The sequence below is a fragment of the Micromys minutus genome, assembly GCF_963924665.1.
Source record: "Micromys minutus genome assembly, chromosome: 9".
NCBI classification, from domain to species: domain Eukaryota; kingdom Metazoa; phylum Chordata; class Mammalia; order Rodentia; family Muridae; genus Micromys; species Micromys minutus.
Window position 1 is genome coordinate 65,703,393 of NC_137978.1, and position 17,830 is coordinate 65,721,222.

The 17,830-nt window shown below is 51.3% G+C and overlaps 1 protein-coding gene across 1 annotated transcript; it reads right to left on the minus strand.

Moving 5' to 3' along the window:
* Positions 1-198: 198 nt before the first annotated feature.
* On the minus strand, positions 199-15,883 carry CCDC27 (coiled-coil domain containing 27; the record flags this gene model as incomplete). The annotated part of the gene is made up of 12 exons (XM_080920986.1): positions 199-321; positions 1,478-1,582; positions 5,509-5,721; positions 5,966-6,043; positions 9,080-9,210; positions 9,407-9,788; positions 10,033-10,128; positions 11,296-11,475; positions 13,090-13,244; positions 14,351-14,452; positions 15,033-15,147; positions 15,707-15,883. 12 exons carry the CDS (start codon positions 15,881-15,883, stop codon positions 199-201), a joined length of 1,857 nt encoding a protein of 618 aa, XP_080777112.1.
* Positions 15,884-17,830: the final 1,947 nt, after the last annotated feature.

Here is a 17,830-nt window from a genome sequence, read left to right on the forward strand (position 1 = left end):
GTGTCGCTCTCCCTGCAGACAGGCCCCGGGGAGAGTGCAGTGGGAAGGACATGACTTGGGTCCAGAGAATGAGACCCTGTAGGTACCAGAGAAGAAGATGAGCCGGTGGCCAACTCTAAGGTTTAATTCTCTATCACAGAACTAGCTACATGGGCGGGCTTGGCCAGCAGGACTCTGGCCTCAGCTGGACATGCCACATCACTTGGGCGTCATCTTCTTGAGCTTGCTGGACAGAGAGACATCCGACTGCTGTAGCAGGGGCACCTTCACGCCCTTTTGCTTCAGCTGACTGTAGTATTCACTTCTCTCAGAGATGATCCTCTGGGTAAGAAAGGTCGTCAATGGGTGGCCTCTCGGCCCCCATGCCACCCACCCCGGGACGTGCAGCAACAGGCAAGTGCCAACCCACATCAAGACAATGGCTGAGAGTTCTGCCTCTGTGGTGTGTGTCCCTGCCAGGGCTGTGATGTCACAGGAGGCAGGGTGGAAGGAGATGTGCTTGTCCCAGGAGTAGGCTCATACCTTCACTATAAACCCACCCCCTCTGGTCAACACAGCACTGAAGGAAACCTTAGATGCCCACAGAGCAGAAAGCTGTCTGATCTCATGCAGAAGGGCCATCTGGTTCCCTCCCCAGTTCTGTCCTCACTGCTAGCAGAGAGAGTTACTGGGCCTCAGGCATCTTCTCTGTCCTGTCCCACTTCCCTCCCCACCAGCAGACACAAGGCCACAGGCCTGTCCCCGGGGTCCTGCTCCCCAGAGGTAGCAGTGACACACACACACAAGACACAAGGAAACGATGGCATGTTGGGCACAGAGGGCAACATAATGGGACAGAGCAGCTGCTAATGAGATGGGACCCTGTGTCACATGTGGCCCCAGTCAGGGCAGCCTGGGACCTCAGTGATTCCCCAGGGCTCTGGTGCCCAATACCTTCAGGTTATCATGCCTGTCCCTTTTAAAATTCCTACCGTTCAGAGAAACACACAACCCTAGGATTCGCCCCAGGGGCTGGTGGACGGTCCACAGGCACCAAAACCTTTGCTAATTTGGCTACAGTCCCAGGTGCCTCCAAAGCTTCTACTTTGAAAGACCCTAGGGCCATAGGAGTGGGTAAGGCTGAGGCCAAAAGGGAGGAGTCTGTGCCAGGACTCTGGCCCAGCAGCTTCTATAGAGGAGGCTCCACCAAAGAAGCTGAGCTGGACAGACATCTCCCAGAGTGCAGGCAGCCTGTCCCCCTCACTGTGCCGGGTTAGGGTTAGGTGGTGGCTGAGTGGCCCCTCCTCCATGAGGCTGTATCTCAGATTCTACAACTGCATGCTACAGCTATCACCAGGGATAGCCTGCTTCCCTTGGTTGGCCTGGGGAAAAAAGCTATCCTGGGATGAGAACTGGGTTTCCAAACTGAGACCAGGGCCCTCCCTCCCCCCTCGGCCTGGGGTGGTGTGCAATGGGGACACAGCTTGGCTTCCCTCACCTGAAGAGATTCCAGGATGTAGCTGTCAGAAAGTTCAGTGGACAAGTTCTTGGTCCCACTGACACTGAAGACAGCCTGAATGATTTTATTCCTCAGCTTCTCGAGCTGTGAACAAAGAGGAAAGAAACTAAGAACGCTGCCTGGTCCTGCCACTGTAAACCCGTGGGCCAGGAAACTGTTTCTGGCTTCTGCATGTCAGGGCTGGAAATGGGACTTGCCTCTGAGCTAGAATGTTCTGGATTAGACCCCAGTTCCTTGGGTGGCCCCACATCGAAGCACAAAAGCTTTGGCACAGCAACATGCTTCTTTTTATGTTCTTAAATTAAGAAAATGTTTAAGAACACGCACACAAACACATACACACGTGGAAATGAGGGCCTCCCCACCACCAAGATATAATCCCTGTCCTGTACACAGCTTTAGACATCCTCCCAGCTGGAGAGATGGCCCTGTCACAGAGAGCACTTGCTACTCTGGCAGAGGACTTTGGTTCTGTTCCCAGCACCTAACAGGACTCCCGGCTGCCTGTACTTCCAGCTCCTGAAGATCTGCTTCCCTCTACTGGCTACTGAAGACATATACACACAGACCCACCTACATATAAATGCAAATATTTAACAAACGTAAGAGTGGCAAACACAAAATACATTTTTAAACTTTTGTTTCCAGCTGCCACTGAAGACCTCAGCCTCTTATTTGTTTCTTTGTTTTGCTGTCATTATTTTATTCATATGGGAGTTTTGCCTGTGTGTTACATCTGTGTACCAATTGCATGCAATGTTCACAGAGGCCAGGAGAGGGCATCAGATCTCATGGGACTGAAGTAATTGGTTGTGAGCTGCCATGTGGATGCTGGGATTTGAACTCACAACCTCTGGAAGAGCAGCCAGTGCTCTTAATGGCTGATCCATCTCTCCAGCCCCATCTCAGCCTCTTAACATTTTACCCCATCCCTTCTCTAGAAACTATCAACTGTATAGACAAATCTCTCTCATCTGTTTCATATATATCTCATATATTACATATAACATGCACATATATATTAAACATTGACAGTGATACAGCTCATCAGGTAAAGTACTTGCTATTATGGCTCTTGACCTGAGTTCCGTCCCCGAGACCTACATAGTGGAAGAAAGGAACCAGCTCCTAAAAATTAGCCTCTGACCGATACACATCCACGTGCTCAAGTGTGTGCACACATCAGAGAAAAGAGGAGACAGAGAAGGAAAGACAGTGAGAGAGGAAACAAATGAATTACAAATTTTAAAATAAGGACCAGATGCCATTCTGGTAAAGCACTTGCTTAGCATGTATAAGGCCCTACGTTTCACCTGTGACATCAAAAAGAAATTATAAATCAAATCTCATCAAAATGACACAGGGTGTACAGGGCCTCTAAAGCCTGCTTTCTCCTCCCATCAGCACCTTTCTCCTGGCCAACCAGGAAGCAGGTAGGGTGTTCTGAGTGCTGTGAATTCTGGCTGCGGGCATCTGACCCTTCTTCCTTTCCTCCTGGGATGAGGTACCCTGCTGTGAACCAGCTCCTGGGCATCACCCTAGGGGTCATCCTGCGGGTATGTTTTAGGCTTTGGGGCTTGTCAACATCCTTGAGCCTGGGTTTGGTCAGCCAGCCAGCATCCAAGGGCAAAGCTAATCATATACTCAGGAGTAAAATCTCCCAACCTATACCCAGTATTCCTCAGACAGAGGCCATCCCAGCCATGGGTACAAGATCAGCTCATTCACACTGTGTCTGGAACCCCCACCTACCCCCACCACCATAAATCAGAAACACCCAGGAGGAGCCAGAGAGCATTTGCATCACCTAAAGCTGTATGCATGACTCTGCAGGGTCAAGTGAGGGGTCTTCCTTCTAATGCTGCCGTCGATACAGGCTCTTTTTGAAAGATTTATCTGTTTCTGTTGCATGTTCCTGAGACTGTTGCCAGCCTTTCTGTGTGCCACAAGCTAGTATCCTCTGAGGCCAAAAGATGTGTTGGGTCCCTTGGGACTGGAGTGACAAATGGCTTGTGCACCACTATGTGGGTGCTAAGAACTAGACTGGGGTCACATGAAAGAGCAGTCTTAACTGCTGAGCCATCTCTGCAGCCCCTGGAAACAGGGTCTGATGTAGCCCAAGCCGACCCAGAACTCCTCGGGTAGCTGAGGCTAACCTGAAACTCTGGATTGCTTGCCTCCACTGTCCTTACTGGGTTTTGGGGTTTTATTGGATGCCCACTCCACAGCAAGCGCCGTGCAAGGTTCCCAAGGAACCCAGAGTGCTGCAGGATCAGTTTTTGTTGCAGAGTTGTTGTCTCTGGTCAGGAGGTAGCAGTCGCCTGGCCTCAGTTTCCCTCCCTGCAGGAGCCTCCCCTATCAGCACAGTATCCTGCAGACCACTGTCTCAGAATTACAGTCTCTACCGAGTCCACAGTCACACTGGCAAATGATACAAGGCACACCTCCTTCAGGCCAGTGCTGTCCCTAGGACCACAATGAAGCAGTTTTCTAACTGATACCAGCTGGCCAGGAGGGATGGCTGGAGCAGGACAGAGCCGGATTAAGCACCCCACCCTGGGGTGTGGGTGGGTGAGAGAGCGATCTGTCTAAAGTCTGCACCTACATGCACGCAGCCTTCCCTTTAGCTTCATTCTGGACCCAATAAGATCAGCTCTGAACTGAGTGTCTCACAAACACAGCTCCATGCTGAGCTTAGGGCATGGCAGCTCAGCTGCAGAGATCTGGGGCCAGTTCACCTGCAAGCAGGTCTGGGTTGTCTGTCCTCCCCGCCCCAGCTCCTCCCCCCAGTGGGGAGAGTAAGAATATCTCCTCCACCATCAAGGTTCAGGAGCGGTCAAGGAGGAAGGGTGGAAGGGATGTAGGAGTCAGAGGGTGGAGAGGAGAGCTGAGAAGCATTCCCCTGGACACGAATGGCCATTGTCACAGTCATGTGCACACAATCAAGCCAGCAAAACACTCTGGCATAGACTGTGACAGGTGGGTTGGCTCAGCAGTAAGAGCCTATTGTACTCCTGCGGAGGACCTGAATTTGAGTCCATCTAGTTACTTTTACTATTGCTGCAATAAGACTATGACCAAGGCCACATATAAAGGAAGTGCTCATTTGACCATCGGGTTTACAGAGCTGACATCCATGATGGTAGGGTAAGCATCTACAGCATACATACATACATACATACATACACACATACATACATACATAAGAGCTTACACGTGTAGGAGGCAGAGAGGGAGACATTAGGAATGGTATGAGTTTTTTGAAACCTCAAAGTCCATCATCCTCCAACAAGGCCACACCCCAACCCTTCGCAAGCAGTTCCATCAGCTGGGAACCAAATATTTAAATATATGAACCTGCGAGGGCCATTCTCGTGCAAACCAACACAGATTACAAGATCTCAGCACCCACGGTGTGTGGTGGGGGAGGGGTCTACAACTGGGAGCTCCAGCTCCCAGCAATCGGAAGCTTCTAGCCTCTGCAGGCATCTGTACACACCGATGCATATACACACATATACAGGATTTCCTTCTTACTTCCAGCGAGGAGCAGAATGGGCTCCTGAGCATCTCTCCTGACCCCAGCCAAGGAGCTATCAGCTGTTAATGATAGGCTGTTCGTGCCCCAGAGTGTGAACCCACGGACATTCACACTCGGGCAGTACAAACTGGTTTATAAAAAAAAAAAAAAAAAAAAAAGTCAATTTAGAAAAGAGGGGGAAAAAGTAGAAAAGGAGATATACTGGGGGGCAGGAGGGAGGTTGCAGGATGGGGTGCAGACATGGACACAATCATGCTTCCTCCTGCCTTTTTCTCTAGCTGACCACCAAGGCCTGCTTTCTCCTTACGGTGCTGGCTGGCCCTTGCCCTCTGTGTTTCCAGAATGTTCCATGAGCCTTCACTACCTCCTCCAGCCCCAAACATCAGCTGTATGCTGCACTTGTGATTGGAGGCAGGATGAACCTGAGCCCCTGTCTTCGGGGTGCATGGCCTGTGAGGGCGGGCATTACCCTGGCCTGGGTGGCCTCCAGAACCACGTGAGTCTGTTGCTCTGACTGTTGGATTGTCTCGTTCCGCATCTGTAGGTCATCGTGTAACTCCTTCCACCGCCTCAGGTGGTCCTGGTTGGTGTTGATCTGATTCTCCAGCTCTTGGGTTTGGGTGTTCAGCTCTTTAATGGCCCGCTCGCTGTTAACAAGCTCCCTCTTCAAGTCTGCCACTTGCTGAGGAGAATCCAAGAGGGGAGGGGGCAGAGCGTTAGTGGTCCTTACCACTTCTTCCCAAAAGCTGGAGGCAACAAACCTCAGGTTCCTGCAACCCAGCCCAGCTGTTGCCAGACCTCCAGAGTGGGTCTGTTGAGTGAGGTGCTGCTGGATGAAGAGGCCCAACTCAACTGTGCAGATGCTCCAGCCTTATCTAGTTGTCATGGTAACCCCTCCCAGTCTTCAGCAATACCCAAGCCATCACCTGTCGGAGGACCAGGTTTTCCTTCTCGATGAGTCCCATCATCTCCTGATGCTTCTTTTCCTCCCGGAGGTTGGAGAACTACAGGGCAGACAGTGGAGTCAGCCTGGGTCCGGGGACCAGGGCAGGTGAGGCACAGATACCACCCGACCTGCCTCCCTGGCCCTCCCAGGAATGAACACTATGGGGTTCTGCCAGAAGGACATGGAAGAAGAGAAAGACCCAAGGACACAGGAAGCAGAGCGTTGGATGGTGTCCAATGTTACAGATCCAAGAAAGCCAGACTGACTGTTCACACTCAGTGCCCTGTAGACCTCAGAGAGGAATGGTACTCCGTGGCCAGCTGTTACAGGAAGTTAGGAGCTCTTTGTGCTGAGTTGTGAACACTCTCAGCCTCCTGCCTGCAGGCTCAGAACCCAAGCTAGAAACCTTTTCTTGTAACCAAGACACTCTTCTTGCTCCCTAGCTTGCAAGGGACCTCCAGGCAGCCACTCTGCCGGGGATCGCGGTATAGTCACCCGTGTCGTCCCTGGTTCCAGGTAGCCCTGGGGCAGCAGGTTTAAACAGAAATAATAGAGAGCATGCTGGTCTGTGGGCGTGACTGCAGGGGGATGATCATGGTGGATAATTTATGTGGGAAGGCCAATCCTGAAAATGGATAGCTCCCTTTCCTGCACTTTGCAGGAGTAAATCTGCTCTCTGAGCTTTAAGCGTGCAAGCATTCATCCTCTCTGCTCTCAGCTGTGGATTTCAGCTGCTTCTGGCTCCAGCCATTTGAGGGATTGTGGGTTGATGTCAAGGTGATACGTGATTGGACATTGGAGAGGCTAGGAAAAACGGAAGAGGAGGAGAGGAGGAGAGATTCCGGGAGAAACGAAGATGGAAGCAGATGTTTATGTTTCTCTTGGTACATCTCTTCGTAAATAAGGCTGTTATTGGATGTTTTATAAGGGGTGGAATTGTACAAGATCATTTGTCTTATAAAGGTTTGCAGATTATGTGATGCCTATTGGATCAGAGGAGTTTGGTGTGTTCTTTGATGTGACTACTTAATTGAGTTCAAAGGGTGTAGGGGTGGAACATATAAAGCCCACCACAGAGTTGAGATGTGTGTGTCTAAGGCTTGGCAACAACACACCAAAGGGAAGTGAGTGAAAACAACACGCTGGGGCAGCCATATCCACCCGGGACAGAAACAACAAGGACGTTCGACTGAACCACAACAGAGTGCATAGAGGCCATGTAAGGCCGCCAAGTTAGAGATCCCCGTAGTGCCAGATGGCCCCATGTGGGAGCCGGCAAAGCGCAGGCTAAAGGTTAAGCCATTTTTTAATATTTACCGCAGCAAGGGATTGTGACCTGGATTTGCTCACCTGTGAGCAAAACTGAACCTTTGGTCCCTGAGCTGCTTTCTGTCCTGAGGTTGAATCAGAGCAACAGAAAAGACTAGAACAAAGGCATGCAGAGTGCTGCACACAAAGGCATGCACAGCACTGCTCACAAAGGCATGCACAGCACTGCACACAAAGGCATGCACATGGCTGCACACAAAGGCATGCACATGGCTGCACACAAAGGCATGCACAGTGGTGCACACAAAGACATGCACAGCACTGCACACTAAGGCATGCACATGGCTGCACACTAAGGCAGAACACACGTCATGAAGGCCACAGAGTGCCTCTACACTGTGAGATAACACTCCAGGTTAATAAGGAACCACTCGGTGTGGGAGGACTGTTCTATTTAAGGGACAGGCCACTAAGAATCTGACCATGCTCCAACAAGACAGATAATACAAAATGGACATTTTTTTCCTTTTCTCCTTTTCAAATGATTTTTTTCTTTACTTCTTTGAGTGGGAGAGGTCACAAGGCAGGCAGGTATGGGAAGACTGGGAAGGAATTGCGGTTGGGGTGCATGATGGGAAACTCCCAGAGAACCAACAAAAATGTTATATGGAGGGAAAAAGAAAACAGGGGCTGGAGAGATGGCTCATTTGTTAAGGGCGATGGCTGCTCTTCCAGATGACCAGAGTTCAATTCCCAGCAGCCACATGGTGGCTCACAACTGTCTGTATTCTGATTCCAGGAAATCTGACATGCTCACATAGACAAACATTCAAACACACAGGGAAAACGCCAGTCAATGCATACACACACATACACACACCGGACAGAGACAGGATCTCATGCTTTCCAATAGACAACCTTTAAGACACAGGATTTTGAACCTTGGGCTTCCTACCACCCTGTCTGTAAGCTACATGAACAATCCCTTCACCTTCATAGCAGACTGGGGTAGTGATTTACCAACTGTGCTCAACCTGACGCTCATCGGTGTATAGAATCAAGGCGTATTCAGGTAGCTTTACAGACATACCTCCTTTCTATGATTACTGACATTCACGTGTGTCTCAAGGAACAGCTGTGAGGATATGTACACAAACATGGCCCTCCCTCAAGTTGAGATAAGATGATTAAAGGGTGAGAAGGGCACCTGCCCTCGGGAGGCAGTGGGGACCCGGGGAAAGAGGCGGACGTTCACTGATGGCACAGTGAGGGTGACTCGGTAGAGTTTCCTGAAGAATTTGCTAGAAGACCTGGAAGCCCTTGTTGTGGGAAGGGGTATATGAGAGGAAGATACTTGTGGAGTAGCTTGGGGGCGGGGATAGAAAAACACCCATCTAATTCACAACATGTTTTATCCTGGGCATCGGTAACAGGAGCGTGAGTGAGCCCCGTAGCTAAGCAATCTCTAAAAGTGGGATAGTTAGCCCTGACACTCAGGGACCAGCAAATGCTTAGGAAGTGACCAGGGCTACCATGGCATAGGACAAAGGGACACATATTCTAGACCAAAGAACAGCAGGGCTGTGGTTGTCCACAAACTCAGGTAGGAATCTTGGCTCTGCCGCCACTAGCTGGTGCCGGAGCTTGAAATCTTTGTTTCTGGGAAGGTCACACTCCCGAGCTGCTCGGCCTCCTGGGCTCTGCTGACTATGCTCCCCGAGACGGGCAGTGCTCCCCGAGACGGGCAGTGCTCCCCGAGACGGGCAGTGCTCCCCGAGATGGGACGGGCAGTGCTCCCCGAGATGGGCTAGTACGGCTACACCACCTTGTCGGTCATGTCTTGTATCTGCTGTCTCCGTTCCCGGAGTTCCTTCACCAGCAGCTCATTTTCCATGGTGACTTTTCGCAGCTGAGACTCTTGGAAGTCAGTTTGTCGCTGTAAAGACGTGATGGCTCCTAAGGGTGAGGGAGCAGACAGGCAGGGCCAGAGAGTGAGGACCAACGGTTAGCCCCGGCCGAGTGGCTTGTCTGAATGACTGGTCGCCCTGCCTGGTGCAGCTCCTGCTGGAGAGAAAGCTGCATCCCTTGCCTCGCTCGCTGGGTCGGCAGGCATGAGCACCCACACCCCACCGCAACGGCCCCCTGTCCCTACCTGTGGCCAGGGAATATCTGGACCTAGTGAATTCCAGTTCGCTCTGGAAATCCATCAACATGCGTTCATACTCCTCCAGCTGGGCCATCAACTCCTCCTCAAAGGACTCCGTCATGGAGTATGACCTCTTGGGGCGACGTTCCTCCTCCTCCTCCTCCCTCAGCTCCCATGATTCCTCTTCATCATCTATTGTTGTCTCTTCCTCCTCGCTTCCTTTTGATTCCTCTTCTTCCTCCGCCAGCTGAGTCTTGCTCTGGCCGGCCCTGAGTTTGACAGGTACAACCTCCTCGGGTGGTCCCTCAGGGCCCTTTTCCTCTACAGTGCTTCCTGGCTCCACAGGCAGCTCCTTGTTGCTCTCTGCCAGATTATATTCCTCCTGCATCTGGGGGTGGGGCAAAGAATAAAGGTACCTGGAAGAGGTACCAGCTCTAGGAAGCAACAGTTTGTTTGTCTTCTCCTATCAGGACACAACCAATCTGTGCTCTCGATGGGGAGCTTATCCACTGCCCTCATCTGCACTTTGGGTGGGGTGGGGGACACCACAGACCAGGCTGGGGCCTCCCAGCACCTTTTCTCCCCTAACAGGATCAGAAAGTGAAAGCCTGGGGCTTCATCTGGCTCCATACCTGCATCCAACGCTGTAGTTCATCCTCCTCTTTGTATAGGGTCCTCAGCATGCTGCTCATCCTCCCCATCTTCAAAGGTGTCTCAAAGGACCGGTCCTATCAGATGCTGCTGTTGAGGGGTCCTAAGGCCTTTTACAGTCTCATACCCTCCTTACAGCTCCCCTCTCCCACTGAGGGTCTTACAGCTCCCCTCTCTCACTAAGGACTTTTGTAGTCCCTCATCCTCCAAGAAGGAGTGCTTCAACCTTATCTGGGCAGCCCCTGGAATGTAGGGGAAGAGTCTTAATATATGACCAAGACAGGCACCATTAACAGCACTACACAGGGAGAAGTGTCTTATCTGGGTGGCCCTTGAAATGTAGGGCATAGGTCCTGAGATGCAGCCCACATTGGCAGCAGCTGATCGACCTAAAAGTCAGCTAAACCCAACAATGCTTGCATGCCTGGTCACCATCTCTGTAGCCCACCTGTTACTAAGTATATAAAAACTATACTGATGGAGGGCTCAGGGTTGCCTCTCCTCTGGATGTAGGCTGCCCCAGTGCACTGGACTAATAAACTTCCTGCTTTTGCATTGATTCCCAATCTCTCGTCTCATTCATGAGAGCCTCAAATAGATAAGACTCAATTCTGTGAACCTCAGGCTCTCCAATTGCTCCCACAAAAGCCCTAGGTGAGGTGGCCCTCACCTCCTCCCTCATCCCCTCAGAGAGGAACATCTGTCTCTCCAAGTACAGAAGGGTGATCGTACAGGAGGGCAAGGATGTAGCTCTCCGGAAGACAATGGTCTCCGTGAGGCAATGGCTGCTCTACGGATGAGCAGCCCTAGGGGGACAGCAAGGCTCTGGGTCCCACTAGATTCATTTAACCCAAATCAATTTTTGGCACACACTTGACACCACAATCGTTACATTGGTTGCCCTGTCCTCTCACGCCTGCGTAAGAGCCCTTGCAAGGACGGGGGAGCAGTCCTGTTTGTTCTGCCTTGGTTATCTGCAAGGGCAGTTTCTCCCAAGGTCCCCGTGTACTATCCACAACCTTCAGTCTCCTCCCTGTTCCTGCTTCATGGTTGCTCTTGCCTAAGTGCACGTTGTATCATCAGGTATGAGAGATATCAAGTCTCAGACCAACCAAGAGACCATTTCTGACCCTAGGGCGTGCCTCACCCAGCCCTTGGCCAAGACCCGAAAGGACAGAGGCAGCAGAGCCCTCTGCTCTTGGGGACACCTCAGTGCTGCTGCAGGCTGCCTGCCAGAGGCTCACCATCCTCATGGAAGCTGAGGAGGTTTCTGTGCCTTTGCTCCTGAGAAGGTTTTTCAGCTGCTTCTTCAGGGCCTCCTTCTCCTTCTGGAGCATCAGGATCTCCTGATCTTTCTTCTGCATCTGGGTCTCCATCTCTGAGAAACGCTGGAGCTCCTCTCCCATCATGAGCAGAGAGTGATCCTGAAGGGAAGGGGAGAAACTCCGGATGCTCAAGGCCAAGTTCTCAGACCAAGGCCTCGGCACAGAGGAGATTTATCTGTCCTAGAGGCATGGGGGGTGGGGAGGGAGGAAGGGAGGGAGGGAGGGAGGGAAGGAGGAAGGATAGGAGCTGAGATGCTCAGCCAGTAAAGTACTTGAGTTTGATTTATCAAACCCACATAAAATAGGCATTGGGGTTGGGGAGATGTCTCAGTGGCTAAGAGCATTGGTTGTTTTCCCAAAGGACCAGGGTTTTATTTTCAGCACCCACACGATGGCTCACAACCACCTGTAACTCCAAACCCAGGGGGTCTGGCACCTTCTCTACACAGAAACACATGCAGGCAAAACGCTCGTGTGCACGAAAATAATTTATCAAGAAGAAGAAAGATGACGATCTGCCTCACTCTATTAACGCCAATAATTTAAAGTTAACTCAACATTAAAAAAAGAAAAAAGCCAGATTGGGCAGCACACTCCTAGCACCTGGATGGTGGGATAGACAGATCCCTAGGGCCAGCCTAGTCTACTCAGTGAGAGACCCTGTCTCAAAAAACAAGGCAGACAGCGCTTTCAGAGCAACGCCCGAGGTCCTTTACACACACACACACACACACACACACACCTGATGCACACGTGCGCATCCATGACACAGATACAGTAAGCAACACGTTTGGGAAAACCAGCACAACCTAGAGCTAAGAGGAGGCCGACCAGAGAGAGACTGGACTCAGGAACGAGGAGGCTGCCCCAAAGGAGCCACCAAAGAGGAAAAAGGGAAAACACCCATCTTGTAAAGAGATGGCGCCTCTGACTTATTAAAACGTGTCTGTGGTGTAAGCGTGGACTCTCAGCTCACTTGAGAGGCCGAGGCAGGAGGATGGTGAATTTAAGGTCTGCCTGTGCTGCCGAGTAAGTTCAAAACCGGCCTGAGCTTATCCGTTTCAAACAAGAGGGTGACAGAAGGTGTTGGGGCTGTAAGCCCATGTAAGACGCAGAGTTTAAGCTCCAGAAAGCAAAAGGATAGGGCAGATGGGTTAGTGATAACCCAGAGTCTTCCAAAGCCTGGATTAAGGGCTTCTGCTTGTCTTTTTAAAACAAGGCTAGAGAATCCCAGATGCCAAATTCCAACAACCAAAGTCTAAGACAGGTAAACTATGGGCTCAACTCTCAGAAGCATGTGTGTGTGTGTGTGTATGTGTGTGTGTGTGTGTGTGTGTGTTGTTTGTTTTGTTTTGTTTTGTTTTGGAATGAAGAGATCCCACCAGCCTGTGCTGGCTTGTACACAAAGCTCTGGGCGTATGCTGACCTCTGTCTCTCAGATTGTTAGAATTCATGCTCACGGAGACTTCTGGGCTGAAGGTTCACAGACTGGTTGGTGGCTACACACGTTAACAAGTTCTGTGCCAGGTTAAAGTAGCATACACTAGAACAAGGAATGAGGCACAGTGCATGTGCAGTGGGGGCGGGGGGGGGATGGTGGTTGTCAATCACTGGATTCCTAGCAACAGAAGTAAGGCTGTCTGGGAGTCATTTTAAGTCACAGCTACCTAGACCATAGGGTGAGCAGGACAAAGGGACATACTGGGACCCTACCTTCTCATGGATGACTGAGATATACCAGGGCATTCTTGTCTTCTGGGACTTCTTGACCATGGTGGGGCTGCCGGTGGGACTCAAGGCTGGGGGCTCACTCCTCTTGCGTGGGTAGTTGAGCTCGCAAGCGCTCTTGCTGAATGGGAAGAGTTGCCCTGTGGAGGAAGCAGAGGCCAGAGAGGGGTTGGATTCTTCCCTTCAGATCTGCTGTTAAATCTTCCCGACCCTCCGTCAGAAGCCATCATCTGTCCAGAGAGCTAGCTGTCTCCCACTGCTAAATTAAACCTTAAAATCCTGTTTGTTTCCTCCACCTATGTAGAAAGGACTGTGAGGCCGCCCCTGGGACCACCACATCTACCCACTACCTAGCATACATTCAGACCCCACCCCCACCTAGCATACACTCAGACCCCACCCCCACCTAGCATATACTCAGACCCCACCCCCACCTAGCATACACTCAGACCCCACCCCCACCTAGCATACACTCAGACCCCACCCCCACCTAGCATACACTCAGACCCCACCCCCACCTAGCATACACTCAGACCCCACCCCCACCTAACATATTCTCAGACCCCACCCCCACCTAACACACACTCAGACCCCACCCCCACCTAGCATACACTCAGACCCTACCCCCACCTAACACACACTCAGACCCCACCCCCATCTAGCATACACTCAGACCCTACCCCCACCTAACACACACTCAGACCCCACCCCCACCTAACATACACTCAGACCCCACCCCTACCTAGCACATACTCTGAGAATCAGGACAGGAAACCATCTGCTTCTGCCCTTGCTTAACCCCATGACCCAGCCCTCTTGAACCCCAGAGTTCTGCTTTAGACTTCGGGGTTGGTTCTTCACCTTCTTAAGCTTGGAGAGAGTTCTTCACTCTCCAAGGACATTGCCTGAAATTACTGTGTTTATCTCATCTTCTAGAAAATGAGAGCCTGTTTCTCTATTCAAGGAGGCGATGCCCTGGGGCCTGGAAGCAGCCACAGAGGCAGAGAGAAGGTAGAGAAGGCAGGCTGGCTGCAGTTCAGCCAAAGAAGAAACAGTGCTAGTGTCTCCCCTAGAGAGAGTCCTGCAGGCCTGGATCTGGGTAGCCTATGTCTCAGAGCGTTGGAGGGACAGGCAATCCTGGGAGGAGTTCCATAAAGGCACAGCAGATATACCTGGGGGTAGCTAGCTTTATCCATATACACAGGGCCCCAGAAGCTGCAGGCCGAGGCCTCCAGGATCTCCTTACCATCCACACTAGTGGCAGAGCCCAGCCTGCCTAAGGGATGGTCCTCAGTCATCTTCCAAACTCCAGAGCAGGTTCGGGGAAGATCAACCATAGTGGCAGAACCTGGAATGGGCGAGGTGCCGAGAGGTGACAGGACATCCTTCCTGTTCCAGGATCTCTGGGCAGAGGCTGTCTTGTGATCTTGGGATCAGTGAGTCCTCCGATGGAGGTGGGAGTCTGAATCATGGGCTCTGTCTTCTTACCCATCTGATCACAACGTACCCTCTGAGCAGACCAAAGGCGGTGCCCAGTGACAGGATGTAGGTACAGACCCCTCGGCTTACCCCCAACAATCCCACAGTTCCCTTTGCTGGGGACTGGAAGATGTGCTTGTCTACGGCTGAGCTTCGAAATCAAGTACCTAAGCGAGTGCTGGGGACATGGAGCAAAAGCAGGTCAGAGAGCCAAGAGGTTAGGGTGTGGCCTCGACGCTGATTGGGCTCATCGTAACAACAGAACCAGAAGGAATAATTCTGAATGGGATAAAACCGTTCTCTCTCATCATCCCCCAGCCTCAGCACAGGCCTCGTAGAGTCTGTGCTCCCACGGGAGATCTCAGAACCACGACCAGTAGCTGAAGGGTTTCAGGAGGCAGAGAGTTCCTCCTGTCACTCCTGGTGGTATCGGGCAGGGGAAGTCTTACCCACGTGAGACACAGATGTTGTCCTGGTACTGAACTGGGGACATCCAGGCCGCATGTGGAAGGCCTTCCTCATGTCTTCCATTTCGGACACAAAGCCGCTTTGTTTGGTGAGATCCTGGCAGGAGAAGAAATGAGAGCAAAGACTTGGGTGTGCCTTCGGCACGGCTGCAGGTGTCCTGGCTATGTGCTTGGGGCAGTGGTTCCCTCCTTTCCTGGCCATCTGAAGAGCATACGAGGGGCCCCCATGCTAGAGACAACCCTTGGCTGGGTTTTGGAAGTCACAGAGCCTTCTGTCACCATTCTTGGCTCTCCCGTGAGTGGTGGGCTCAGGTGACTCCTGCCTCTGGGGTTCTATTCTCACCCTTTCACCGTCCTCTCTGACCTTCAGGACAGATTGGGGGTCTTTTTGCTCATTCTCGTGCTTGGCTGACCAGACCAAGAACTTCAGAGGAGGAAGCCAGCTACTCAATACAGCTACCTCCCCATGGGTCCTTCAGGAAGCTGGGCAGGGACAGCCAGGGCTCTGCCCTAGCAGAAGCTGCAGTCCTCGGGCCTCCTGGGCTCTGTGTGGCAGCTTGCCCACCAAGCCTGTACCAAGCTCTGCTGGCTGACAGCTCCCATGGCCCTTTGGCACGGCCGGGTCCCTGGTGGCCATAACCAGTAGTTAACCATACCTCTTTGAAGTAGATGGCCTGTGTTATTTTGCCGAGGCTCGGATAGGTTTTTCGTGGTTTTTTCTCTGGGTTCTGTGAGCCCCAGCCGCGGTTGGCTATGCTCTGGAGCCTCATCAGACCCTTGCTGATCTGGGGGGATGTCAAAGTGCATTCCTGAGGTAAGCTGTCCTGCTTCATCACGAAGACAGAACCAAAGTCCCTGGATAACTGGTGCGCAGCTCCACGTAGGAAGGGGAAGCCAATCGTAGCCTGACTCTCCAGAGTGGTCCAAGCAAGAAAAGACAGGCTTCCAAGGCTCCTGGAAGCAGCGTGTAGCATCATAAATGTCTCCATAGGAACAGGGCAGGGTCACAGTTGCCTCAATTTGCTGCAATTTAGGGAAAGGATCTGGAAGCAGACCCAAACACCATTCCCACTAAATCCTAGCATGTCAGAAGAGGAAGAGAAGTAGTCTGACCCCAGAGCTGGGGACCCCCCCTCCCTTGTTTGTTGGGGGTGCAGGAGTAGCAGTTTTTTCTTTTTTTATTAGTTTGTATCCACTGTATACACCGATAGGATGTCTCATTCCAGGGCACCACACACTTCAACCGGATCGTGAGGAACGGTGATCTGCACGTCACGGGAAGAGCACTGGAGACTCCCAGGAACAAAATCCACGCTGCTTGGTTCATTTTGCAAAGAGGAGAATCAGCCTAGACTGGCAGGATCCTGTTCGAGCAATGGAGGCGGTTCAGTCGTCCATTTTCTGTCAAGGTATGATTATTTATTTATTCCTATTAAACACTTCTTACTGTGCTGAGGTTTGGTCTTTTGCTACGTATCGAAATGCTAAATACTAGCCCCCACCCCAGATGCCTGGCTGCCCCCAGGGACCAGAGAATCCACACATAGGTCCAGGTGATGCTATTTAATTCTCCCCCCCCCCCAAGTTAATCCCAATTGGTTAATAAAGATGCCTACAGACTACAGCTGAGCAGAAGAGATATTAGGTGGTTTTTTGGTTCCCAGGCTTGGGGTCTGAGTGAGACCATGAGAAGGGAGAAGAAAAGAAGGTGGAAAAAGAGGTCATCATTGGGTAGGTGAGTTGTGAAAACATGGCCCTGAGGGCTAGCCAATTGGAACATAATGAGTTATAACTCCAGGTTATTGATAAAGAGACATAATAGAATAGAAGGTAGATGTCTGTCCAGTTCTCGTAATTAAAATCTTGTTATAAATATAAAAGTTGTGTGTCTTTTATGTGGGAACAGAAGGATCAAAGGCAGGGTGGAAATCCGAATTTGAGAATAAATATTTGCTAAAACGTTACCGGGTTCAGACTTAGAAGGTCTCCAGGAGGATGGCCCACATCTCCTGACAATCCCTTCCATAATTTCCGCAAAGCTTAGAGTATTCCGCAGCCTCATTTTCTTTTTAAGCATATTGTTTCTTCAGACAATACACTGTGTTGCAGGACACGTGGACGCTGAATCTTGGGCACTTTATTCCTGGGCTTCTCGTCCTCTGTGTTTAAGGGCTGCTGACAATGCACTGGTGGACATCAGCTTTTTCAGAGAGATTGGAAAGCTTTCGGATTCTGCTCTCTTTCAGGTCCTGATCGTTGAGTGTAGCATCTGTCAGTCCAAGAAATCTCTCTGTCTGTCTGTCTCTGTCTGTCTGTCTCTCTGTCTCTGTCTGTCTATCTCTCTGCCTCTCATAACCAGTTGAGAGCACTCAAATGTGCATCCACAAACTTGTGCTCACCCTCCCCAGTTCCCAGTCTATAAGAAGAATGCCCCTTGCTTCATGGGAAAACCTTACTTGCATTTCTACCACTGACTGGACCCCACAACCCTTGCAGTCTTCACCCAGAGAACCAGCAGTCACTTCTGCGGCCGTGTGCTTCTCACAGACCATACGAAGCTGCCTTCACCGCTGATGAGTTTCTGACAGCCGGTGTCATGGAAGGAGATATTCAGCCTCATCTTGACAGCCCACAGCCTCAGAAGTACCATGAAAAAGATCCAACTTCCGCTTATCCCAGGTCACCCTCTGCATTTTGCCTGCGTGTATGTTTGTGCACACATACATCATGTTGAGAAGAGAGCATCTGCTCTCCTGCAGCTGAAGTACCAGGTGGTTATG